The sequence below is a fragment of the Scaptodrosophila lebanonensis genome, unplaced genomic scaffold (assembly GCF_003285725.1).
Source record: "Scaptodrosophila lebanonensis strain 11010-0011.00,11010-0021.00 unplaced genomic scaffold, SlebRS2 tig00001415-arrow-pilon, whole genome shotgun sequence".
Classification (NCBI taxonomy): Eukaryota; Metazoa; Arthropoda; class Insecta; order Diptera; family Drosophilidae; genus Scaptodrosophila; species Scaptodrosophila lebanonensis.
In genome coordinates, this window is record NW_022060742.1 from 8,459,730 (window position 1) to 8,487,349 (window position 27,620).

The 27,620-nt window shown below is 41.6% G+C and overlaps 1 protein-coding gene across 2 annotated transcripts; it reads left to right on the top strand.

The window, feature by feature from the left end:
* Positions 1 to 1,418: 1,418 nt before the first annotated feature.
* Positions 1,419 to 27,361, top strand: LOC115633065 (mediator of RNA polymerase II transcription subunit 13). Of its 2 annotated transcripts, XM_030530429.1 has the most exons (13): positions 1,419 to 1,920; positions 7,554 to 7,869; positions 13,252 to 13,345; positions 13,429 to 13,512; positions 14,308 to 14,765; positions 14,837 to 15,437; positions 16,528 to 17,058; positions 18,344 to 18,533; positions 18,641 to 19,305; positions 19,371 to 24,294; positions 24,355 to 24,469; positions 24,535 to 24,650; positions 25,268 to 27,361. In XM_030530429.1, exons 1-13 carry the CDS (start codon positions 1,852 to 1,854, stop codon positions 25,649 to 25,651), a joined length of 8,547 nt encoding a protein of 2,848 aa, XP_030386289.1. In that variant the 5' UTR covers positions 1,419 to 1,851; the 3' UTR covers positions 25,652 to 27,361. The 2 variants fall into 2 exon arrangements, with proteins under 2 accessions (XP_030386289.1, XP_030386290.1); XM_030530430.1 differs by lacking the exon at positions 16,528 to 17,058.
* Positions 27,362 to 27,620: the final 259 nt, after the last annotated feature.

Consider the following 27,620-nt stretch of genomic DNA (forward strand, 5'->3'; position numbering starts at 1 on the left):
AGCAGAAACAGTCTCGCAGTCGGTTTAAAATTTTCTGACTCGTCATTTGTGCGAAACACAAGAAAGGCGATAAAAAAATGTATACATATGTATACATTGAGTAATAAATTAAAAATAATATATATTTAACAAGCGCAGAACGGTTTGTCGTCGTCCGGTCGGTCGGTTCTACGATTTTGCGGACCGTTCTTCAGTATTCAATACAAGTATTTCAATTTCTTTACTTAATGTGCGTCTGTTTTGTTTTTTATTTTCAAACCGTGTAAGCATTACTAATCGTACGATTTGCTTGGTTGCAAAAGTGTGTTGTTTGAATTTTGAAGTACAAATATATTACTCATCTGCTTTCCAAAACATGCACACCGACACATATGCACGGACTGAAACAGAAGTATTTATTGTGAATGTGAATGGAAAATCGAAAAAATGTATACATAAAAATGTATTTCAAAGTGCATTGCAACAAAACCTCGTTAGCCCACTGCACACAAATGGCGTCGCAAACGAAGGCAACATTTAGTTTTTCTTTGGCCCATATGAAAATTTGAATAAACTGTAGCTGAAAACTACCTATTTTATTTTTTTTGTCTACATCAACGATTAACGAAAACCAACGACTTTCATCGTCGTCGTTGTCGTCGTTATGCGTCGGTGTGTGTGTGATACTCGCTCACACACACTCAGATACGTCTATATTGGTCTCGCCGTCACGTCGAAAAAAGTCAATTTTTGTGTGTTGCGCGTGTTTTTGTGTTCATGTGTGTGTGTGTGTAGTGTGCTCATTGGGCGCTCTCACGCGCGCTCAACAGCCGAATGAATGGCAGAGGCAGCAACGTTCGTCCACCCTTGCAATTGTTGTATGTGTGTGCGAGTAAAGCAAAAAGTAAAAACGACAGCGAGCGCAGTGGCAACAAATAAGCTAAAAAATACAATAAGAAAACGTAAAATTATTGTTTTTCATTGTCGCCCCTTTGTATGTGTAGATGCTTTCAGTCAGCGTACGCGTATGCCTTAAACTTATATGAATATACCGACATATGTATGTGTATATGTGAGAGTGCATTTCTCAGCAGAGTGTCGCTCTTTTGTCGTTTATATTATTACGGTATATGGAGGTGAGGTATATGTATATTGTTGATTTCAAAATTGATTTAACTGAACGTGTCGTGTTTCGCTTTCGGAGGCGCAAATATAGCAAACGGTTGACAATAATAACAACAAAATCAGCAATCAGGTGTAACTTACAACCTCAATCTTTTTGCAGTGCAACGACGTAGATAACAACAACAACCAACTACAACAAAATATCAAATGAAAAGTGCCGCAGTGCAATCAAAAATACAAAATAATGAAAAATAATTGATATGCAGCAAAATATACATATATTATTCGCCAAAGAATCTTCAAAAAATAATAATAATAATCCACAAATAGCGGCAATAACAGCAACAGCTGCATAAAGTGCAACAACGACAACAACAACAGCCCAGCAAGCAACGCCGCCAATCATTTTTTCTATTGTAAATCAAAAAATGAAGGAAGAAGTAAAATAAAACAGAACAGAGCAAAACAAACAAAATCGTCAACAACAACCACAACAACATCATCACCATTGGCCCGTTTCATATATATGTATATGTATATGTATATATGTGTGTATTTATATGTGTGTCTTCAATTTCCGTATATATATAAATATGAATGTAAGTGAATGTGGATCTCGCTTACCGATCAAATCATGTGAGATTACAAATCTAAAATACTAGAAATAATTGCCACAAAAAATAAATATAACGTACATCTTGAGAAAATGAGGTGCTGTTGTTGTGCAAAAATTAAAAGCCAAGAACTATGACGCACCAAAATCATCAGACAAACGGCGCAAGTTTGGAGGATTGCCATACAAACTTTTATGCCTTGGTAAGTGTGCTCACCAAATGTTTTAAACTGCCAAAAGTATTTGTCACTAAACAAACACAATGAAAAGCATTCTTCAGACGAATTAACAATGACGCGAAACTGTTTTTAAAGACATTTAAGTTGTTAAAGAAATAGCCGGGAAGTCCATTTAAATTAAGATAACATTAAGTTGGGAACAGTTTTAATAACATAAATCACTTCAGGAAGCAACGATTAAATGTATTCATGAATAGAACAGGGTTCTTAAGACCATGCTAAAATATTGTATGCCAATTGCGAGGAATTCTTGAATGTGGGCCTAGAAAAGTGGTCCTGTTGATATTGGCTCACGAATAAACAGATGCATTATATTGACATTGATTAAAGACATTTAAGTTGTTAAAGAAATAGCCGGGAAGTCCATTTAAATTAAGATAACATTAAGTTGGGAACAGTTTTAATAACATAAATCACTTCAGGAAGCAACGATTAAATGTATTCATGAATAGAACAGGGTTCTTAAGACCATGCTAAAATATTGTGTGCCAATTGCGAGGAATTCTTGAATGTGGGCCTAGAAAAGTGGTCCTGTTGATATTGGCTCACGAATAAACAGATGCATTATATTGATTTTCATTGAGGAATAGAGTAGATTAAAAACCTGTATAAAACTTAATTCTCAATGATGGTTGGTTATATATGATAATGGTGAAGAGGGAACTCAAGTGCGTTTACATCCAAAGACGATAGCATATTTTGCGTTTTTGCATATGGAAGCATTTCTGTTAATAGCAGTTCTGGTACATTAGATACTACTTTCAATAAGCGGAATTAAAATTCCGGGAAAATCCCATCATGAAAGTAACTGCAAATTTAAACTTATTTGAACTTCAGAATATACATAATTTAGAGATCAAATCATTTTGAGATTACAATTGCCATATAACATTTTTATGGATTAGGGCTAGATAAAATGCTTGTCCATAAAGCTGAACTTAACCGATGCTTCGTCTGCAATTTGGTTATTGCATATTTGGATTCCAATTTGTGGCGTCACAATGATATAAATAAGTTGTATTATCTTACAAGTGAAGCCAAAGTCCCATACGCATAACACAAACACACTCACACTGTGTATAGTTTTTGTGTGTGTGTAATGGAAGCTACTGTTTTTGCACAAACACCTGCAGATGCGCGCATAACGGGCCATGAAGATGAGTTTCGTCGACTCTTTGTTGTTGTTTGTATGTGCATAGAGACGAGTTTTACACTAACAACAAGAACGATAGCAGAGAAATGCATTATAACGCTATTTTCACAAGCCTTAAAACGCTGCTAGCAAGAACAACAGCAGCAGCAACAACAACAAAAGCAACAAGCCGTTTTTACCTTATAACAAGCGAACCGAAAACCAAGAGATGTAAAAACCAAGGCAGCAGAACTAAAAGATATGACGATATTGTGGCATAAAGAAACACAAAAAAAGAAGCGACATAACAAAAAAAATAGCAAGTAGGCTGTGTGTACTGTGAGACCGTCTATAACAGGTTCTTCAACGGCCAAGTAGTCGGTCTTTTAGTTGAATGCTGTTGCCATAGCGTTTTTTTCTTTTCGTTAAGCTTTTTCAACATAAGGTGGCATATTTCTTTAATGAATCTTTCGCTGACAAAAAAAAAACAACGAAAAGCGGCAGAACGGGAAGAATAAAGACCCAAAAGCGGGAAAACAATACAAGAGCCGCATTCGTTCATGTGTGGATAGAAAAACTAAGTATGTGTGTGCTTGTGTGTAGGAAAAAGCTTTGAAATAACAGCTCGAGCATGCCAGCGTCGTGAACGTCGGCAGCGACGTGAACAAGTCAACGTGCTCCACCCCCCCCCCCCCCCCCCCCCAAACCCCAAGCATCGGTGCGCCCCCTTCTTGACCCTCTCTTTACGACGCTAAGTAACGACGACGCCAACGAACGAGCGACGCACGAAATAACGAAACAATAACAAACGCGCGAAACTTTCTCTGAGAGTCACATAGAGAGAGATCGAAAACGAATAGAGCGCCAGCGCCCCCCACACACACACACTTAAAAATGAGTCAAGTGCTAGAGTCACGCGTGCCTGACTCGTTTATACCCTGCACCCGGCTCACAGGAACTATTTTAATTTAAAACTGGAACGAGTTGAATGATTAAATGGCTCGAGTCCGCGTACTCGGTACCCGCCACAATCCTTCAGCTGTAATACATTGTTTCAGAAATCGTTCCTATGGCAGCTATGTACAAAATATAGAGCACCGATTCCAAAGGAAAAAGTTACCGATTAATCGATATTTATAAAGATAACAGTTATTCTACTAAATGTCTACCTAAACATGTATCGAAATCAAAAAAAAACTTGGACTTCAGAGACCTCACGGTGACTCAAGCTCATTAAGGAAGACCAACGAGTATATAAAGAACAACTTGTCTTGTCATGCTGATCAAGAATATAACTTTGTTGTGCCGGAGACGTCTCTTTTTAGATGTTGCAAAAAAAATGTGCGATCTCTAAACACCCTTTGAGTGCAGGGTATATTAAAAGCGATGGCACGGCCAATTACAGAGCGTGAGAGCGACAACAGAAATATCTGAGTTTGCATGAACTTGAGAGGCACGCGCGTGTGAATAAATACAGGCGTCAGAATGATAACACACAGAAGAAAAAAACAACAACAAAACATATCTATATGTATACACACATACATAAACGCAAACAACACTCGTTCAAATATGGCCTACAGTGAAACGAGCGCAAAAGGCCGAAGGCTAAAATGTAGCGCAGCTTGAGCATGAAAATTGCAAACTCACAGAAATGTACATATACGGGGGTACACATATACATAAATGTAGGTATGTGCAACTCAACGAGTAATACCAACGCGACGACAAAGTAGACTTGACGTTAAACGGCAATGACGACAATGTTGGAAACGCAAAATAGCTGCGAATGTCTGAGTGTAAATACACATATACATAGTATATGCAGATGATAGCCGGCCTAGAAGTTTGGGTAAAGTATGTTTTTCAAAATAAAGAAAAGAACGGCAAATATTCAAGACAAGAAGCAACCAGTTCAATGGGAGCGAAATGCAAACAGAAATAGCGGCCGCCGAAAATTGTATAATTTTAAAGAAAACTAAATTTCAGAATCTTATCTGTTTTAATTGAAGGAACATTTTATTCATAATAGCTTTGCATGTCTAAGCATTCGTTAAGCTTAAGAGGCAGAGAGGGAGAAAGAGAGAGATGCAGAGAACGTGACTGAGAAGTGGCCTAGCAAAACGCCGAAATAAAATCAAAACGGAAGAATGTGGAACAGACGCACACATACATACATATGTTTAACTTGAGTTTAGTGTGGGGGCTCTTGACGCCGTCGCTCGCTAATAAGCAGTAGCAGCAGCGCAGATAGCGTCGTCGTCGTTAGCAGCAGCGGCAATCAGTCAGTTGTGGTTTGGGGGAATACCTTTTGCTTGTATTGTGTTCAAATTGTCTCTTGGCATATTTGAGTGTGTGTGTGTGTTTATTTGCAAGTGTTCGTTTGTATTTAGAGCGTGCGGGTGAGGTGCAGTTATTTTGCTGCGTTGAATTGTTTTTACGCTCTTAGCCAACATTTGGCTGGCTTCGGGGTGCTTCCATTGATTTGGGCTTGCAGCACCAACAGCAGCAGCTACAACAACATATACAGTAACAACAATAACAACTTGTTCCAAGCAGCTATACAACTCTCAACGGAAGCCGCCAATGACGGCCGAACGACACGACCGACCCGTCCGACCAGCCGAGTTTGCCTTTTCTTCTTCTTGTGCCGTTGTTTTTTTGTTTTTTTTTTGTTTAGGTTTCGCCATGTCTGTTGTAGCTGCGTCTTCCACTACTTTTTGTTTTTTAGAGCTTTGGTTTGGTGCTGTCTTTGGCTTTACCTTGGTACCTTTCGTTTTGATCAACGCTTAGGCTGCCATTTGCCTGCACTTGTAAATGCGTTTCATATTGAAGCGTTTTACAACACCTTACCAAAGAAGCTTTTTCTTGTATTTTTTTAGCTGCGTGCAAGCTTGTTATTCCGGAAATAAATACTGTGTCAGGTTTAGGCAAACAATGGGGCCATAAATCCAAGAATTTCCGCTACTTATATATGAATAGTGGGATTTTGTATGTTTGAAGTTATGCTTCAGGGAACGAACACAGCTTAAAATAGTGCATTAATATGTAGTACTTGTGTGCAATTAACTAGAGTCGCATAAGGAAAGTGTACATACCAAGTATTGTAAATGTGAGCTCAGCCATTTCCAAAATCCAGGCGTTCATCCAAACCGACTTTTCTCTCGTCACGGCGTCACGGTGTCTGTTATGCTTTCTTCTCTCTGTTTCATACTTTGCACAAACTCAATACACCCTTTTTAACCTTCGGGTAGGGTATAAGCAAATAGATTATATTCGAATTATTTGTAATGAAAGAACACAAATTTATGAAGAGCAACAGCATCACCATCAAATGTGTTTCCACATGAAATTGTGTTTCAAATATACAAATGCTAGACAATCTTTTCAAAAATAATGCAGGAGGCATATCAGAGAAATTCTTGAAAACGGTGGAAATTAAAAACAAAAGCTGAAACATTATAGGTACACCAAATTATTTGCAATATTGTGTAAAATTGTGTTTAGATTCAATAGTTTAGGACCCAATGTAAATACACCTAATTCTGTTTTTACACGGTAGATTGGTTCCAGAAACAACAGTGTAAAAAAGACGTTGATCATATGCAGAAATAGGTGATTGGTTCCTTATAAAGAAATATGAAATTTTTAATTTTCAAACCGTGTTATATCAAAATCAGGTAAAAACAGAATTAGGTGTACAAAATATTGGAAAATATTACAGGGTATGTTAATATATAGATTTGTTCAAAATTGTATATAGCTCTTTGTATGTAAATCCTGGAAAATCCTGAAATTTGAAACTGTTTGGCTATAATGTTTTTTCTTGGAGGCATTCGGAATAAAGGTACAACTACATATGTGCCGTGAAAACTCTCTCGGCTGGACACATACATACGTCGTTCAACTTTTGTCCGTCCAAAGGCAGTGTCCGTAAAGGGGATACTTAAAACTTAATGCAACCAACCAACGTTTTTAACAAAGGGTCCGCCTAGGAAGGGCATAGATAAGCGTTTTGAAACCGTTCCGGTTCACCCAAGCTTTTTTAGATCTTTAAATGGTAACGACTTTTAAAGACAACACTCTGTAGACATCAAAGAGGGTTTCAAATAGGTATTTATTTTTTCAAAAAAATAATTCTTTTGAAAGTTCGACTTAAGAGTAATATGACCGAAAACGATTGGGTTTATTTCAACTAGGTTAATTTAACAACACTTTAAGTTCCATAGTATATTTTCATTAAGTTGTGTAGTCCTACTCTATTTGTTAACCTAGTTCCATTGGCAATTATGAGTCATTAGGAAATCAATATTTATAATTCCAGTAGACGACATGGAAATATAGTTATTGTAAAATATGGTCTTATCTTTCAAGCATGATGTAATTGCTTTGAGTAATCAATATTTATTAACTAAGTACATATGTATACTATATGACATTGTTTTTTATGTTTTTTGCCTTGCAGACTGATTTGTGTGGAATAAAATGGCGCAAGTTCGTCAATGTGGAGCGGCCAAATGCGTCGAGCAATCCATTGTCCGATCCCATACTCCGCTCATATTCCCGATGCATGCAAGCAGACATGCTCTGCGTGTGGAGGCGTGTTCAATCCACCAAACAGGACAACACCGATCCAAATGCCTTAACCTTTGAGATTACCACATCGACAAAAGTACACCCGCCTTTATCTTTGGCTGCGGCCAAGGAACTCTGGATATTTTGGTATGGCGAGGAGCCGGACCTCAGCGAGCTGGTTGATGCCGAATTGCTGAGAATAGCGGGTGAGTTAAAAATGAATATGCATATGTATGTATGTATGTATATAAAATATCTATGCCACAAAAAAAAAAAACTATGCATTTAGAAATTGTAGTTTGGCGGCAAAAGCAATAACAAGCGGAACGAATAGGTATAAATAAAATACATACAAGCATGCATAAATATTTTTTAAATTTAATAAAACTTCAAGGTCGTGCAGCGCAGCGCAAATTTTTTTACCCATGAGAAAACCAAAACAACGTACTAATACACTCACGACATGCTGATACGCACGCATATGCATACACCTATATACATGCATACATATGTACTCAAAAATTATTGTAGAATGTTCAACGTCACTCACGTGGCGTCCGTTTAACACTCTGTCTGTCAGGCAGTAGCTCAGTTAATCGCTAAAATGCAGAACGACCCACCCGCTCATTGTCTCTCTCTTCCAATGCTTGTTTTTCGCTGTTTCTCTTTCTGTTTCTGTCGTCGCCCACATAAAACACGTAAACGTCACCTGTCATTTGCAATGTTTTTGTTTCGTGTGGCGCTCCATTTAGCTCTCAATTTTGTACAATCTCTTCTTGTTCTCTTCCATTGTTAGCGCCAACGAGTGCGCTCACTTGTCTGCCTCTAACTCAGCGTCGCGTGCTGCTACTGCAATTGTGGCTGCGCAGCTTCGGATAAACGATTTCTTTATTTTTTTCATTTATGTACATATGTACGTACATGTGTGCATAGGTTTATAAAATGTAAAAAGGCTGCTACTCCTGCTGCGACATGGGATTTTCCTCTCACTCTCTCTCTTTCCTCTCACTCTCTCTCTTTCCTCTTAACATCTATTTTGCTGTGTGGGTGTTTTGCACATTTTGCATTAACTTGGCCGCTATTTGAGGGTTGTTAAATACACACAAACAATTTTGTCCCCGACCGCTTATCAGTCAGTGTTGCGTGCTTAATATTTATTCAATTTTATCGCTTCTTTTGTTTTTGTACGCTACACATGTACATGTATGTACATACATATGTGTGAATGTGTGTCATTATCTCTGACCAGAAACACAAGTGTTGTTTCAACGGGTTTTTATTTTTATTGTGTTAGGCGAATTCCATTGGCCACATTGTAATCACGTTAGTACGTCATTGCTACTGATACTGATTTTACGGTTAACTTTTGTAAAAGTTTATTTATGTATGTATGTATGTACATATGTATGTATTTACACGCCCGCGTAGGGCGATTGGCAAACCCAAATCGGCAGCTACAACAACTACATACATACATATGTGAGTTGAATGCACGTCGCTACCTCAAATGGTGAAATTGTTGATGCTAGCGTCGACCCCGATGCCGCCGCATGTTCGTTAGCCTTTGTTGTTTTGTTTTAAATGACAAGGACATTGAATAATTGCATTGACATTACATTGTGCGTTGTTGTGCCTGCTGCCTGCGAGTGCGTGTGTGTGAGTGCAAATTTTCATTTTCTTTTTATAGCCGCCTTTTACTTTATGAGCAACAACATCCAACCAACAACATAATAATAATGTGTTTGTGTGTGTGCATGCTGTGCGTGTGAATGAAACCAGAGATACGATGTCGATGCCGCGTAAGTGTGGTGAAAAATGGCAACGCCGCAGTCAAAGTAATTTTGTATGTGCCACTTGGTTGCTTGCTGCTTGGCTGTTAAGCGGCACAAGTTTTGTTGCTGTTGTTGGCCGGCGCATGAAATGAACGCCACTCGCTCAAGTATACATATTTGTATGTACATACAGTGCCGCTCAACATAATATATTCAAGATTTCTTACCGAACCACTAGTGGAATATGTATTTTATTTATGATTTGGCCACAAATGTGTATTCAAGAAAACGCCAAAAACTTTTAGTTATTTTAACCTTATTTTTAATTTAAATTTAAAAGAATACCTTCAACCAACAATTAAAACCTTTTAAATTGTCCGGCACTGTATTTTTGTTTATAGACTTAGTGCACGAGCCAACCTACGCGCGTGGCTCTGTATCTGTACATATGTGTATGTGCGCGCCACCCGTCCTCAACTCCCCTCGCTACTTGTTATCATTGTTGTTGTTTTATACACACCACTTTACCTTAAACAGCTGTCACTCACAGACATTGAGTGTGAGCGAGTTTGTGCATATACGTTTGTGTGTGTGTGCTCCACAATTGGAGTTCTCAATTTACGTATGTGTCGTATGTGTGTGAGTATATGTATATACATGTGCGTCGCATGCGCTCTCTCTCTCTCTCTCTCTATGTCGCTCTTTGTGCTTGAAACTGGTTTGCAAACTCAATTGCAATGCGATTTGTATTATTATTGTTGTTGTACAATTTTGCATTGCCTCGCTTAGCCGTTTTTGTGCTTATTAACCAATTTTAAATGTGTTCGTCGTCGCAGATTATTGACCTTGATTAAACATTTGTTGCTGCCGCTTGTTATTATTCTCACACGCAATGCTTTCGTAATACAATTGTGTATAGCTCATACAGTCAACTGAGTTCTGAAATATAAGCGTGTATTGGCATTGATTTGTAAATAGAAACACGCAGCCGCATTTGTTGTCATTGCTAGTGAACTTTTACCTGAAATAGCGTTTTGATCACAACAAAATGTAGTGGCTGGAAGTAAAGAGAGTAAGAGCACGCCTTATAAAACTAGCGGCATTTTTGGTAAAAACAACGCTCAGATCAGAACAGCGCCACCACCAACTAGAGGTGGTCATGGGGCGTGTTTTTATCCATGGCTCCTCGTGGAATTGCGTGCAGAAGAAAATAAGATGCTCATATCTTTAAGCCCTTTTTTTCTGAAAAAGTATAAACACTGGGCACTTAATAATATTTTCATTTCTCTAATCTAGTTACGTAACATTGTAAAATAATTTAAGCATAAATGAAGCAAGTAAACTAATATGTTTGCAAATTTATTACTTATAATTTATCATGGTCGTATCATGCCCGACCTAAAAAAGCCGGCCATGCCCATCTCTAGTACATATGAGAAGATACACAGAGATTTAGCTACCGCTATTCTCTTTTTCTGTTAGTTTTTAAAGAAACGAGTGAGTATGCGAACGAGAGCGTTTCGGCAGTAGCAGAAGCAGCTAGTCCGCCACTCAGCAACATGTGCACAAACCACACGTGCTACAAAAAACACACATATACACAGATGTGTACATATACGTACAAAAATACATATACTCGTATTTATGTGTGCATATGTATGTATGTACTTGTATATTTGGAATTTGCATTGGACAGCTTTAGTTGTCGTTGTTGTTGTTGTCGTCAATTCCTGTTATGGGCTAGTTGGGGAGGGCTTTTTTGTAGACGAAGTCCGACAGCTACAACAACAATACCTTCAACAACAGCGATGATGGCGGCAATTTCGTGTAGATTCGCCATCATAGGTTTCGGCCTTTTTCTCTTTTTCGTAACCGTTTCGTTTCAATTCTTTTGTTTGAAGATTGCAGTGCAACCGAAGCTACCCTTTTCTGTTTTTGATGAACACACGAACACACACACTTTTGTCGGTTTGCGAGCGGGTGGTCGTCAGTTTTTGCGTTTTTGTGTATATTGGCTTGTCAGATCCGGGTTTTGAGTAAGTTTTAAACTTTTTGTGGATGATGCTGCGTAGGATGTTGTTCTTTTTATATATATTTTTCTTTACCTGACGTCTGTGTCGTTTGCGACCCCAGCCGGCACATAGTAACAACAAATTTGCGTCACGCACATATACACACACATATAAATAATCGTACATCGCCCTCTGCTTATAGAGTCGAGCCGACTCAAATTATGTGTTCGCTGAGCTGAGCTAAAAGAAAATCATACAACAATACAATCCACAAGCAACAACAGAAAGACGTCGCCAACGGGTGTCTCTGCCTGGCTGGCTGAATGACTGGTTAGTGACGCAGGCCTGTTAACAACAACAATATGCAACAACTAAAACATTGGCTACAAACAACATGTACACGGATACATATGTATGTGTGTATGTATATCGGTGTCTATGTACGCTAACATGTATTTTCTGCCTATGGTGGCAGCGCTGCATTGTTCGGACTCACATAGAGTTGCCACATGCCGCTGTCTGTCGCCGACTACTCGCTACTCGCTGTTTTTGGCGCTCTTGCTTGCTCTTTGATGTGGCGCTCTCTTAGCTCTCTTCTGTTTTGTTATTTATAATGTTGTTTACCTTTACGTAATTATCTTTGCGCTATTTTGTTGTATATAATACATACATACGTGTGTGTATTTAAGTGTACTTGCGTACGCTCACTGCTGCTGGCCTCTTTTTCACTTGTGGTTGTATGGTTGGTTTCGGCACGTCACACGCTTTGATTACTTTTTAATGTAGAGAGGGTGGACCGGCGCTGGCTGCGACTGTTGTTATGTGTGTACGTATGTATGTATCTAGCTGCCTTCTAACTGGGCAGCAACTGTGTAGGCGAGCGACATCATCGTCTCAGATGCTTGGAATTTTCCAAAAATGTCTTTGCTCGTCCCTTTTGCTTGTCTACGTTTCTTTTTGTATTGTAAGTGGCATTCTGTTTGTGCTTCCGCTTTTGATTCAATTGTAAGCTGCCGCCTACGGCCGTTGTGTTACTCTCTCTCTCTCTCTTCTGTTTGTTGACTTATTCTTATTTATTCTCTTTTTGATACAAACGCCAAAAGAAAAGAAAATGTTGCATTTGCATATTGCCATTTGTTTTGTGTATGTACAACATACATATGTATTTGTTTTGGATTTCACTGCCGCTGCTGCTGCTTTTGCTCAGCACTATTATTAATCCAACTGTTTTCCATGAGAGTTGTTGATTGCCGTTTGTTTGTTTGCTTGTCATTGCTGTGCTCAGCACTTATGTACATACATACATACATTTTTATATTTGCATGAAAATATGAACAAACAATCCGTCGCAAAACAATAACAATAAATTGCTTTTAAAATAGAGAAACGCGCGTCGCTTACTTCTTCATTAATTCTACATACCTAAGTATGTGTATGTACATATGCACATATTTATTGCTATTGTTCCTTTTATATACATATATGTACTCGTATGTGCGCATTGTTTTTGATTGTTGATTTTGCACAAACACACACAAGAGAAACAGTATATTTGGTAATTTTCCGTTTTTACATGCGCAACCCACTAAGCAACTCATACATCGAGGCCGTCTGTTAATTAGCAGAACCCCACGCGCTGTTAATCGAATTCAGGTCGCTGTTACCAGCTTACATTGTGATCTTCTGTTATTTAAAATAAAGATTTTGAAAGTAAATTAAGAATTCAATTTATTTTTAAAAATTTATGGAAAGTATAAAAATCAATTTTAATCGATTAAATAAATATCTTTAATTTTCTTTATAGCCAATCAAGCGCTTTGGAATGGCACCTGGAAAGGCGAACTCACCTATGAGTGCCGCTCGTTGCTTTTTAAAGCGTTGCACAATCTCATGGAGAGGTATGTAATCCTACAGCCTTCATACAATCCTACATGCATAAAAAGAGCAGAAACTTATTCCCTGATCCTTTATTTCCTTACAGATTTGTGCTCACTAAGGATATTGTGCGCTTTGGCAAATGGTTTGTGCAGCCCTGCACATCGAGCGATCGCCTTTTTGGTCGAAGGTAAGTTCAAGATCCTGAGTTGTCAGGCCATCTCATTATGGGTTGTGTGCTGCAAACTCTCAAAGCATTGCTTAAAGTTTATAACAATGTTCAAATTTGCTGAATAGCGTGCCACATCCCAGAGCAAACATTAGACAGGAACTCTGTGTGATCACATTGAAGCATCTGCGGTCACATCGTTCTTCCTGTTACAAGCATACGACAGAAAAACACAAACAGACGGACATTTAAATTTGGTCAACAATAACCTAGCACTCAATGGAGTTAATAGTTATAAACAGAGCTGAAGTTGTGGTTACTTTTAAAAGCTATGAACTATGTAGTTTCAGTACAAAAAGCCATTTATGATTATGTATATACAGCTTTAAAGTAACTAAAATTACAGTTTAGTTTAAGTTATCCGTTCATAGCTACTGTCAGACAGGCAAATAATTTGCCCTCAAATACGTGCCTGAGCGCCTTTGATTGTAGAAGAATTATTTTTTGTAAAGAGTTGTTATTGATTTTGATAGTAGATACTATTAACTTATGAAATATTCCATAAATTCGAGAAACTTTTCTGTCGGACCATTGGGCTGGGATTTAATTCAAAAATTTATAGGTTACATTTTAATGTTTTATCTTTAAACCGTTTAACCGTGCCGGAAAATGACTAATCGGGTGGGTTTTGCGAAAAGTTTCTTCCGAGCTTCTTTTGAATAATGAACAGAAATAGACCCTCGAAATGATTAATTATTTTAAAACGATTGCAAACAATTTACTCACTTTGTTAAACATTTTTTTAAATTTATGCAGCTCCCAGCACTTGTCCTTCTCGTTCACCTTCTTCGTGCATGGAGACACGGTATGCGCCTCAATTGACTTACGAGAGCATCCGGCCGTGCGTCCACTAACTAAGGAACATTTGGCTGAGGCTGCGGCCGCCTTTGCGGCAGCCAATGCGGCCCAATCATCATCAGCGGCGTCGCCGCATTCCCACGAACAAAATGCAGGGTCGGCAACGCTGCCCGAAAACTCCCCAACAGCGGGGATGGATCCGCAGAGTGGCGAGGTGGCTGCCAAACCGTCTTCGACACCGGCGCATGCGCGCAAGGTAATGCTGGCACCGTTCGGCATTGCAGCAATACTCACCGGCAATAGCTATAAAGCCAGTGATCCGATGGCCGAGAAGATACTGGAAGATTGGGCTTCATTTTTCCCACTGTGCAATAAGGATAACACGGATGTGCCACCAGTGGTTGAAGTGGTGTCGGGTAAGTGTCCCCCACATCAAATCTTTACCAAAGGCATGCAACTAATTTCTGGTTTTTAACGTCCCCCATAGGTGGTCATAAGATGTATCATCCCACGAATTATGTACTAGTCACAGATCTGGATGATATGGAGCACTTGGAATACACGGAGCTGCATAAGGCGCAGGGAGCAGCGGCCACCACATCGGCTGAAACAGCCATGTTGGCCTCTCTCGGCTGCTCCTCCAGTCCTCCAGTGTCCACAGCCGCTACAGCTTCCGGTACCATGCATGTCGCCGGAAAGGAGGCGGCGCTGGCATCTCGCAAGCCGACCTCACATGCGGTCAGCGCTTTGGAACGTCTAACGTTTCAACCCTACTACGATCAACGTCCAACATCGGGTTTCACCTTCAACACCAACAATACTCACATACCCGCGTCGGCTGCTGTCGAAATGCCCGAACGCGCTTGGCAGGATTCTGTGACGAATATGCTGCATGTGGATGCGGCTGCCGCCGCCGATGAAGATGAGCAGAACAAGCCGCCACCTGGGCTGCAGCAACAATTGCAGCAACAGCCGGACTCCAAGCAGCTGGTTCAGCAGCAAATACAACAACAGCAGCAGCAGCAGAAACGCCAAACCCTTTGGAACTTTGTGGATCCCATGCAAAAGGCCCCCTGCACCTGCACAAAGTAAGTTGAGCCATTATTTTTGTTAGTCCTGCGGTTCACGGAATGGGGATGTCACAGTTATTGGTCAAAATACGAGCCAGATTTCTAAAGGACTCTGGTAAAAGTTAAAGTCAGAGATAAATTCAAGCGCAGTAAAACTAAATATCCGAAAGTTCAATTCTAACATTATATATTACTCCGAAATATAATACGAGGCATTATTGAACTGCATCTAGATGTGGAATGTTCCTTAGCACTTTAGAAACACTTTATTTACTAGCTCCATTTACAATATCAAGATATATTGTATACCGAAAAGGTCGTTTTTATGAGTTATTTAGATCGAACTTGTAGGTTTTCGCATCACAATAAATAAAGGAGTGGTTTCCTGCGGGAGTGAGAAACTGATTTATCTGTAATATTAGTGTTTTATCAAAATATTTATAACACGATAGGCTGCGGGATCACCAAGAAGAAGGGGCATTTGTTACTAGCCTCTAGATGACGCTGTTCTAACGTTTGCGTTCCTTTTTTCTTTGTGATTTCACCTGGATAGGATTTTGTAAAGTTTCTGTGACATCCCGCCCTTCTTGTAATTTTTTTGATATTATTTCTTTGACTACTAAAGACAACATACTATATAAGTATGTATATGTACGTATATTTTTGCATAAACTGCCAACTACTTAAGCCTGGCCTCAGCGTCTTTTGCCTCTTCTTTCATTTGTAGCGCGTATTGTGTAAACTGATTGATTGATTGAATGATTGATTGATGTAATGGCGCCCGCTTTGATGGCATGTCTATATACATAAATATTTTTTCATTAGCGCGCCTCAAAGCGTTAAATTAGCTAAAAAATAGTTTCTACAATATCTAAACATATACTTAATTATTTTTTGTACTATTTAAAACTTATGAAAAAATGTTGCATGCTACTTGTTAACCCCCCCACCCCTCCTCCCAGCCCAAACCTGCTAGCCCTTAGCAAATGAATTGCAGCTTTTAGTGTATGTAGGGCAAAAGTTTGACACGTGCGCGCATCAGAGAGTTTGTCAAGTTGAGTTGTTTTTTGTTTATATATATAAAACCAAAAAACCCCGAAATTTTCAGTACACAATGCAACAGCACCAAACGACAGCACGGTAACAGTAACAGCAACGTTGGCTCACCTCTGAATGCAGCGCTGCGTGCTGTTGTTGGTAGCAGCAGCAATAGTGCTAACAGCAAAGCCATTAGCAGTCACCAACAACAACAACAACAACAGCAGCAGCAACAACAACAACAACAGCAGCAGTATCAACATCAGCAACAACAACAACATCATCATCAGCGATCGGCAGCGAGCTCAACAACATTAACAGTGCATCATTCCAGTAACAGTGCTGTTAGTTGTTACAACTCTTACAACTCCTCGGCCTGTTCGCCTGCGTCGACGTCAACTTCATCTTCTGCTGCGTTGAAGCGTCAAATTGTGCCGTTTCATAAGCGTTTTCTAAACGCTCTTACCACTTCGTCGTCTTCTGCATTCAAATCTAACCTAAGCAAGTTGTCTACAAACAACAACAACACCACTTCCTACTCTACAACAACATCAACAACAACTATATCAGACACCAATATACCAAAACAACAACAACAAAGGTTTGTGTTGCTGTTTAGCGTCGAGCGTTAACAGTGGCTGCCTATGTTTATTTACAAAAAGAAAAAAAAACCGATCTTTCTTTTTTCCCTTCTTCTGTTTACATTTTCGTTTATTTACTTAATATCTCTCAATCATCCAACACAATAAACAAACAACACAACACGCTCTGTTAATTTTCTGTTATGATTTTGGTTATGTTGGCCATAAACCGTTATTATTATTATTATCGTTGATTGTTGGGTCAATACTGGTTTGGCGCACGACTCTCACTTTTATTTTTGCCTCTCATTCCTCGATACAAAATTAAGTTTTACCTTTGGTTACTTTTTATAATTTTTTTTATTATTAACAAGCAAACAACACACATATAGTAATGCATAATAAAAAGCATTTGTAATTAAAATGCATTCAAAAACAATATACAATATTTCAAATTTCTTAAAACTCACTACTCACAACACAAAACTCAACTCAATCCATAGGAATATACTTGAATTTCCATTTAGAAGCTAAATCAAGCAGTTAGGGAAAACATAAAACATTTTCACTAATTAATTTATTTGGTTTTAATTTTGGTAAATGGTGTAGAATCATAACAAAAAAAAAACATATAATCATATAAACAAGAATGTTAAAAAACAAAAATTGTTATTAAATCAATTACGAATATTTTCCCGACTTGCAACACAACAATGTGTTGATTCGCTTTAACTTACCAGTACCATTGGTCGCAGTTTATTATTATCACATATTTGGTTAAGGTGCATGTAGCCTGCGAATTGCATTTTAATTTTAATTTAAAAGTTTAATCCACGCCAATTTTGGATAACATGGGAATAACAGCAATGTTAACTCAAGCTGTTATCAGACATCTGCATTACTTAATCAGCAACTTTAACATAGCAAGGTGTATTTTTTATTGGTTTGTAGTTCAGTTTGATTTTTGACTTAGTTCCCTTCTAGCATTGTTGTATATAACCATTAATTGCATTTTTAACCGACGGCCACGTAAAGCTGCGTTATTTAATAGTTTGGTATAGTTTTTTTTGCATTTCCTTTAAGCCTTGTTCAACACACAATACTTTGTATGTCCACTGAAAAGCCCAGACATGGATGTGGTTTGTTAACATACTTTTTTGATTTTTATCAATACATGCATTAACTACCAACTATGTTTTTTATGGCTAATTAGTAGTTTGATATTTTGTGTATATAATAAAAATAGAACGCTATCTTGGGGATTTGGATCTAAACACGTTCTTCTATTTTTTGTGCTACCCACAGACATCAATTGGCCGCTGTCAGCAATACACCACATGGCACACCCCATGGAGGTGCCTCTACATATTCGCGTAACTCGATGGGCGACTCTTCCATGCCGGTGGCCTCGGTGGGTTCACCAGCAACCCCAGCGCCCTCGCCTCATCCCAATTCGGCGCATTCACAGCCCACATCGGTGCCGCCCGCTGATCAAGTGAGTGCAAGTCGAGGTTTTTTGACACCCAAAACAACAAAATATGCATATTTTCATTTTGATTGTCTTAACTTATTGTTTCTTAACTTTATCTTTGCGTACTAAAGCTGCTCAATATGAGTCCCCATGCACCCACATCCGTATCGAATTTGCAACAACCACCCACACCCATCGACCATTTGCTTGACAAGAATACGCCCGCGCCAACGCCAACAGATCAACACGATAGCAAAAGCATCACTGCCTCACCTTATGTGCATCAAACGCCCAGTGTGGAGCCACCTTCATACAATGAGGCGGTGCACGGGGGTCCAACTGGAGCTGGAGGAGCTGCGTCAGCTGCACAACCCACTGGCGGACCCAGCAGCGTCTCCCAGCCAGCAAGCGTCGGTCGATGTACGCCTACAACGGGGGCTGTTTCAGGGGGAGCATCCACAACGACTGGTTCCGGAGGCCAACAGCAGGCGGCGCCGCAATGCGGCACAATCAGTGTGAAGAAACTGGAAATGCAACAACCTCAATCCTTAACCGCATTGCATCCAGTTGAAGTGAAACAGGAGCCGGGCCTGCTGCCGACTACTGCTTCTGGTCGACTGGGTGACCTGTGTACAACCGCGCCCGCACCAACCTCGACCATTTCCACCACAGAGGCCATGAACAACCTGCTGAAGCTGTACAACCCGCCGAAGCTAACCCTAAGAAACAACGATAGCTTTCATGACGGAGAGTGGCTGAAAGATATCATCTATGACTTCAGTTTTCAAGACTCATGGTGAGTGGGGATCGAATGGAGTTTCCAATTGACAACCTATTTAATTATTCCTTGAACTTTTTTAGGGACTACCTGCCTGTGAAGCGAGCCAAACTAAATGAGGCAAACAAGCAGCGACCGCCACGACATCTCAAGAACCTCTACGAAGGCCACAAGCACTTCAAACCTCAAATGCCCTCGCCGGGGTCCGTTTATGGTGCCCAGTTGCTCTCAATTGACGCCAGTTCGGCGATACATACTGCAGTTGGTGGCGGTTCTGGAGCCAGTGGCGGACTGGTGGGCATTGCTGTTGGTGCTGGTGGCACTACAAATACCAATGGCACGGGAACCAGCAATGGCGACGACCGTGACAATGTGCTGGCTGGCGGGTACTTTCAGGGCCTGGACATTAAGACCGAGCCGGGTCTGCATTCACCCTGCAAGGAATCCAAATCGACCAGCACCGGTGGTAATCTATTCACAGCCGAAGGCCTCAACCCCTCTCTCAACGATCTCGAGCAGCTCTTCGAGACCTCTTCGAACGATGAGTGCAGCAGTGCGCAGATTCATACGCCGCCAGACTCGAACAACCCCTCGAACGGTGGGTGCAGCACCATTACCAACACCATCGACGAGTTGAAGCGCAGCACCGCCATGGCTAATGTGGTCGCTGCTGGCAACTCAATGGCCATGGCTTCTCTCCAGAACTGCAACAACAGTTCTGGCGCAAATACCATACAGGCTGAGGACTTGACAAAAATGTTCCCGACCCCACCGTCGCACGAGCAACAGCATCCGAATTCCAGTCCCTGCCAGACGGATGTCGTCATGACCGATCTCAGTGTGGATACAACAACAACAACAGCAACGACAGCTGTTGCCGTGGCAACAGCAAATGTGCCTCTTGTGGCGCCCACGTTGACATCTGTACCCTCAGCCCTTGGTATGCTGAGCATGAAAGCGACCATTAAGCAGGAATATTCCGTAGAGCTGGGCAGTCCCGTGCTGGAACCTATCGATGATTGGTCCTATGTGTACCGACCGCCACAGCAGGAGAAATTCGTGGGATCCACCTGCTTTGCCCCACTAACCAATCTGCCCAGTCAAACTTTGCCACCCCTAGTAATAACCCCGAACTGTTACTATAAGCCCACGTGGACGAAGCAGAAGTCGCATGCAGCAGCCGCGGCCAAAGCTGCAGCAGCTCAGCAGCAGCAACAACAAAAGCATCAGCAACTCCAGCACCACATCCAGCAGCATCAACAACACCAACAAATGCAGCAACAGCAGCAACAACAACAGCAGCAGCAGCAACAACAACAGCAGCAGAAACACAAACATCAGCAGCTTCATGAACTGCTCTCGGCCGGGCCGCGCACTCCATTACAGCAGCCACGTACGCCATTGGGACCCATGCTGCCCTCTCCCATGCATGCTGGTGCTGGTGGTGGAGGAGGTGGACCCAATACGGTGCCTCAACCTTTGAGCAGCGGAGGTAGCAATCTGCTGCTAAATCAGCTTAATTGCCCCCAAGCTGCTTTAACCAACACACATCTAATGCAGCGGGCTGGCATGTCTCCCATATCACCCGGACCCGGTGTGGTACCCTTCCCCCGCAGCAGTCCCATGATGCGACAAACGCCGATACATCCGCCGCCACCGTACGAGCTAGCCGTGGCCAGTCCGGCAACGTCCACCTCGTCGTATTTGAACAAGCAGTACAATTCGCAGGAACATCCGCACACGCCTCAGAGTATGCATCATATGCAGCAACATCCTCATGGCTCTATGCACAGCAATCCCGGCAGTATTCACGGCAACGTTGTGTCTGGCATGGGAGGTGGTGCTGGTGGCGGTGGAGGTCCAGGCACCATGGCGCTCTACACCGGTGACGCAGGCGTCGCCAGCAGTAGCCATGGAGGTGTCGCTGCTGCCAATCTGCTCAATGAACTGCCCGAAGTTAATAGCGTACTGGTCAATATTTTGCTGTACGATACGGCCTTAAATGTGTTCCGGGATCACAACTTTGACAGCAGCACTGTGTGCGTCTGCAATGCGGACACGCAGAAGATTGGCAATATACGTGGCGCAGATTCTGGTGTTTATGTGCCGCTTCCCGGTGGCAGTTTCAATCCATTTCCCACGGTGGGGTCTGGCTCGAATACAACGCGATTGCTGGCGGGCTTACCCAATGGGCCGGCCTCTTCCAATTCGAATTCATTTGGCGGTGGCAGTAGTGGGGGTGGCATGCGTATGATCAGTGCCTTTGGCGGTGGACTGGACTCACCCGCCTCGCTGCCCGGAGCTGGCTCTGGGCATGCCGGCTCCAATTCGTCCTCATGCACGCCGCCCAGCAGTAATCCTCACATTACTGGCTATGTGGATGACGATCCAGTGGATTGCACCTGCGGTTTCAGTGCTGTCGTCAATCGCCGTCTCTCCTACCATGCCGGTCTCTTCTACGAAGATGAGCTGGAGATTACGGGCATCGCGGCCGATCCAGGACGCAATAAGCAGCCCACACTCTTGAGCCTCATTCAGACCCTGTGCCGCAAGAATCAAGCCCAGTCGACGGGGCTGCAGTCCAAGGCCTCAGATGGTGCGACGACAGCGGGCGCGCTAGAAAAATCCGGTCAAGGGCAGTTGGAACAGCTGACGCATACCATCTTCGACCTGCTTCTTGATCAGTGCTCCATCATTCAAACGTCCAGCAGTTCGGTGCATCGAGCCCTGCAATCGCATCGACGGCGCATGTCCCGCAAGAAACGTTTGTTCGGAAATACTGGCGCCCCCGCCGCCTCAATGGCCTCCATTACCAATGTCCTGGAGTTTATGGATGCCCACGATGTGGTTACATTAGCTTTGGAGCAGGCGCGCCTAGCCTTCGAGAGTCAGCGCATGGATCTAATGGAGTTCGGTTCATCGCAGCATCATCATCAGCAGTTGTCCGCTTTTCAGGCAGCACCACCAGCACTGCGCCAGAAACTGCAGATTCTGGGCAGTGGCCGCCTTACTGTGCACAAGTGGCCGTACCTGCCGGTGGGATTTACCCGCAGCAACAAGGAAATTGTGCGTACTATGAACTCAATTCAACCCATGCTGCAGAATGCCTTCCACTGCAAGTCCCGAGGTGGGGCCGCAGGCTCCAAGGATGCCTCGTCGTATAACACGGTCAGTGGACCGCTCACCTGGCGGCAATTCCATCGGCTGGCCGGCCGAGCATCCGGCCAGTGTGAGCCCCAGCCTATACCATCCGTGATTGTAGGGTATGAGAAGGATTGGATATCGGTGGCGCCTCATTCCATTCACTACTGGGACAAATTCCTGCTTGAGCCGTATTCGTATGCACGCGATGTAGTGTATCTGGTTGTCTGTCCGGACAACGAGCACGTCATCAATTGCACGCGTACCTACTTCCGTGAGCTGAGCAGCACCTACGAAATGTGCAAGCTGGGTCGACACACGCCGATCCGAGGCTGGGAAGGTATTCTTACGGTGGGTGGTGGACGTGGTAATTCGTCGACAGCAAACCCAGCGGCTACGACGATGACGGCGACAACCAATGAGCAACCTACGCCCTTTGACGATTGGCTACGCACCTTGGACCATCCTCAGTTGGCCGAGCAGATACGTCGCTATGCGTCAGCCTTTCTGCATCAGCTGGCTCCGTATTTGAGTCGCGTTCCCACGGATAAGACGCTTCTCAACCCGCCGGATCAGTCGGGAACTGGATGTAGTGGGACAGCAGGCACAACAAACAGTGGTGGAGGCCAGCGCACGGAACGTGGCAGTCCCAGCAACAGTGGCAATGGACTCAACAATGCCTCCACTACCGGCGACTGTGGTGTGGACACTCAAATTAAATTGGAGCCAGGCACTGAGCCGCCAAATAGCGAGAGCGCCACCCAACAAGATACTAAGCCAGATATCAAGGGCAGTGATACGAAGCCGGCGCTTGTGCTTGGCGATCCGCTGGGCGTGGGCGAAACCTTAGAGGAGATAAATCCACCGGCCATTGTACTATATGTTGTGAATCCTTTCACCTTTGCTACAGACAGCTTCGAGCTGGAACGTTTGGCCCTGATCGCCCTCTTGCGCTGCTATGCGGAACTATTGAAGGCGTTGCCGGACTCGGTGAAGGCCAACATGAATATACAGATCATATCACTGGAGGCCATCATGGAGCTGGGCCCGTGCGGTAATCGGAAACGCTTCTCGGACGAGATCAAATGTCTGGCCCTCAATATTTTCTCACAATGCCGTCGCCACTTGGTGCATGCACAATCGGTAAAGAGTTTGACGGGTTTCGGCACAGCTGCCAACATGGAAACATTCCTCAAGACCAAGGACGAGCAGAATCGTCGCGCCTACAAGATGTACACGGCACCCTTTGTGCTGGCACCCATGCATGAGCGCAACGACAAGACGGACTTTTCGCGAGCCGCCGGCAGCATGCATGGCCAGAACGAGCATCGCTACTCGGTCATGTATTGTAACTATTGCCTGAGTGAGGACCAGGCCTGGCTGCTGGCAACAGCTACCGATGATCGTGGCGAGCTGCTGGAGAAGGTCTGCATTAACATCGATGTGCCGAACCGCGCAAGAAGACGGAAAGCTCCCGCCCGCTATGTGGCGCTGAAAAAGTTGATGGACTTCATCATGGGTCTCATTTCGCAGACCTCACAGATGTGGCGTCTCGTCATCGGACGCATTGGCCGCATCGGACATAGCGAACTGAAGTCCTGGAGCTATCTGCTCAGCAAGCAACAGCTCCAGAAGGCCTCCAAGCAGTTCAAGGATATGTGCAAGCAATGTACTCTGATGTATCCACCCACCATTCTCAGTGCCTGTCTAGTAACGCTTGAGCCGGATGCCAAATTACGGGTCATGCCCGATCAGTTCACTCCCGATGAGCGTTTCTCCCAGATATCCATGCAAAATCCACTCTCAACGCCACAAGATGTCACCTGCACGCACATCCTAGTCTTTCCCACCAGTGCGGTGTGTGCGGTAAGTCGAACCGTAGAGCAACCACGTTTATAAAGTTTTAATCCAATCTTGTTCTTGCAGTCCTTTACGCGGCAATTTCAAAATGAGCCGCCAGTGGATGATGATTTTCTCACGTTCGAGGAGGAGGGCAACGAGGACTTCTCCGATGCCGACATTGGTGAACTCTTCTGGGACAGTGAGTATGATTGAAGTTTGTCGTTTCACTTTAAGTCTAAATTTCCCTAAACCCTTATCAACCAGCTCACATGGATCGCGTCTCGAATCACGGCAGTCCAGGACGCATGGAGGATAATCGTAGTTGGCAAAGCGCAGGCGGTAATAACTTCAAGTGCACGCCCCCTCAGGAAGTAGAAGAGGTAAGTTATGGGTTTAAAGTGATGGTCTTAGAGGAGCTTTGGAATGTTATTCCAGCTTCTAAAACTAAAATATATAAAGGAGAAAACTTTTTTACAACTGCTATAAAAAATGCAGATATTTGGATAGAAAGTTGAAGAAGTGGATAAAGTGGTAAGTAAGTTTTTTGGGACTGGAATCTGAAAAAGTTTTGCCAAAAGTGCACAGTAGACATAATATTGATTGGATAAATGGATCGTCTTAATATAGGGGGACAATTAGAAAACTTATTTAGTTTGCTAAGACGAGTTTTGGTTTTTGAAAATGATCCCATAACTGCTTTAAAAGATGAGATATTGGAACAGCAAGTGGAAGGGGTAAGCTCTGGGCATGGGGACTGAGGTTTTCTAAAATTAGACTGTCAATAAAATGAGTAGATAATCTTGGGGACTTAACAAATAACTTCTTTAAAAGTTAAGATAGTGAGAATTACAAAAGATGTAGGAGTGATAAAAGCTTTGGAACGCCATAAAATCAGGTTACAGTTATTGAAAAATAACGGGAATAATAAGAATAAGTTTCTAGTATTTAACTAAAGATTTCCTAGTTCTTAACTTATTATTTACCCTTGTTCCAATAGGTTGGCTCGCTCAATCAACAGCCGATTTCAGTTGGTTACATGGTCTCAACGGCACCGACAGGTCCCATGCCCGCCTGGTTTTGGTCCGCCTGTCCACATCTGGAGAATGTGTGTCCCGTCTTTCTGAAGACTGCGCTGCACCTGCATGTGCCAAATATTCAAACAACAGATGATATTCTGAATTCGACCAACGCCCATCAATCGGCGAATGATCATCCGCTCGACTCAACACTGACGGCCGATGTTCTGCGCTTCGTGCTGGAAGGCTATAATGCGCTCTCCTGGCTTGCACTCGACTCGAATACCCACGATCGTCTTTCCTGTTTACCAATCAATGTCCAAACCTTGATGGATCTGTACTATCTGACGGCAGCGATTGCCTAAGGGCCGGAACCAAATCAAATTCACATTCAACATTTATGCAATAGAAGACGGTTTCCACACACACACACACACACACTCTCTCCCATGCATACACATACAAGTACATATGCACCCTCTTCTACTACTCAGTAATCTTTCTGTTACTGTTAAGTTTGCAAAACTCACACCTAAGCGAATGCCGAGCTTCCGTTTGTACTGTACTTCCAATAGTTTACTCGAAAACAAACAAAATATTAGTCAACCAACAACCAATCAAAGAAACAGATAACAATGCAAAAGTGAAGTTAACAGTTCAACAACAACAACAACAACAACAACAACTAAAAGAATAAGAACTAGTAGAAAAACAGCAACGCACAGTTTACAGCAACATTAACATAAACATTAACAGAGCCCGCAGCCTTACAGCCAACACAACAGTTGGGCTAAAAAAAAGCATACACACACATTCATTATCGATACATAACAGAAAAAACTGAAGTAGAAGATGATGATTGAAGATAATGATGATGATGATGATCATATGTAGATGAAATTACTGTAAAGTCTTGAGCAGCAAACAGCATTACTATTTATTAAACAAAATAAAACTAAAAAACAAAAAAGGATAACTGAAAATCGAGTAACATTTTTAAAGTGTATGTCAAGTGCAAGAATTTTTTTTTAAGGCTTGGATGCCGCGCAATTGTCGTGCGGTATCGTTCGTTTTAGTGTTTAATATTTATACATATACAAGAACATATATTATATATATATATACATATAGAGCATATACACAAAAAAGTAACTTATGTATTAAGCAACAAAAAATTTGTACATATTTACAACCACACACACAAAGTTAAGCAACGGCAACAACAAAAAGTGTAATTATACAAACTAAAAATAATAAACAATAAACAAAAACAAACCAATTAGCTTAAAAACAAACAAAACAAAAAAGATATCGAAAAAACTATTTAATTTTAAATATAAATTAATGAAATTGTATAAACTCTTGTGCAAAGCAACGGCAAAAATTAGTTTAAATTATTATTATAGAGATTTAATGTAAAGATTAAACGAGAGAACAGAAACCTTGAATAACAGACGCTCTCCGCATACACACAAACACATATAAGAAGAAACGGTATACTGTACATGCATATATAACTACATATACATATATATCTCGACGCTAAGCGCAGAGCAGAAAGAGAAGGATTAGCAGGAAGGGGGCTGGGATGGGGAACGAGAAAATATAGTTACAGGATCGGCGAATTAGTTTAATAGGCGTGGCCCCCCAAAAGTGTGCCACAACACCATTTCAAATTTGTTTTCTGTTGTCGTTTTCTGAATTGTGTTAAGAAAATAATTCGTGACGAGCGAACAAAGCGCAAGCGTTTAGAATAACTAAATTGAGATACAAAATCGAAGGAAACTTTTGTACTTTACTCAGAACACACACCCACACATTTATGTATATATATTTATATATATACTCGTACACAGACCAACACATATATACACATACACACACACACCGACAACACATAGCCAATTGTTAAAAGAAAATACTTAAATGAAAATTGTACAAATTAAAATAATTTTTAATGATTGAAAAAAGCTTCCTACACTCACACCCACATCCATAAACACTTTTATATGCACACGTACAACAACAACAACAAAACAAACAACAAATTGATTTTACACGTTAAAATATTTCGATAGGCTTTTAAATACAATTTATTTATTACGTATTAAGTAAGTTTTGCAAATTATTCAAAAATGAAATTATTTTTACCTGTGTATTTTAATTAGCATAATTTATCTATTTAAAAACATAAACAAAAAACAAAGCGAAACAAAAACCTACATTTACAAAGACGTTTTCTAGTAATTATTACACTAATAAATTAATTTAATTTAATTGTATAAAGCAAACGGATAAAAACAGCGCAATTTTTTATTATATGTAAAAATATCC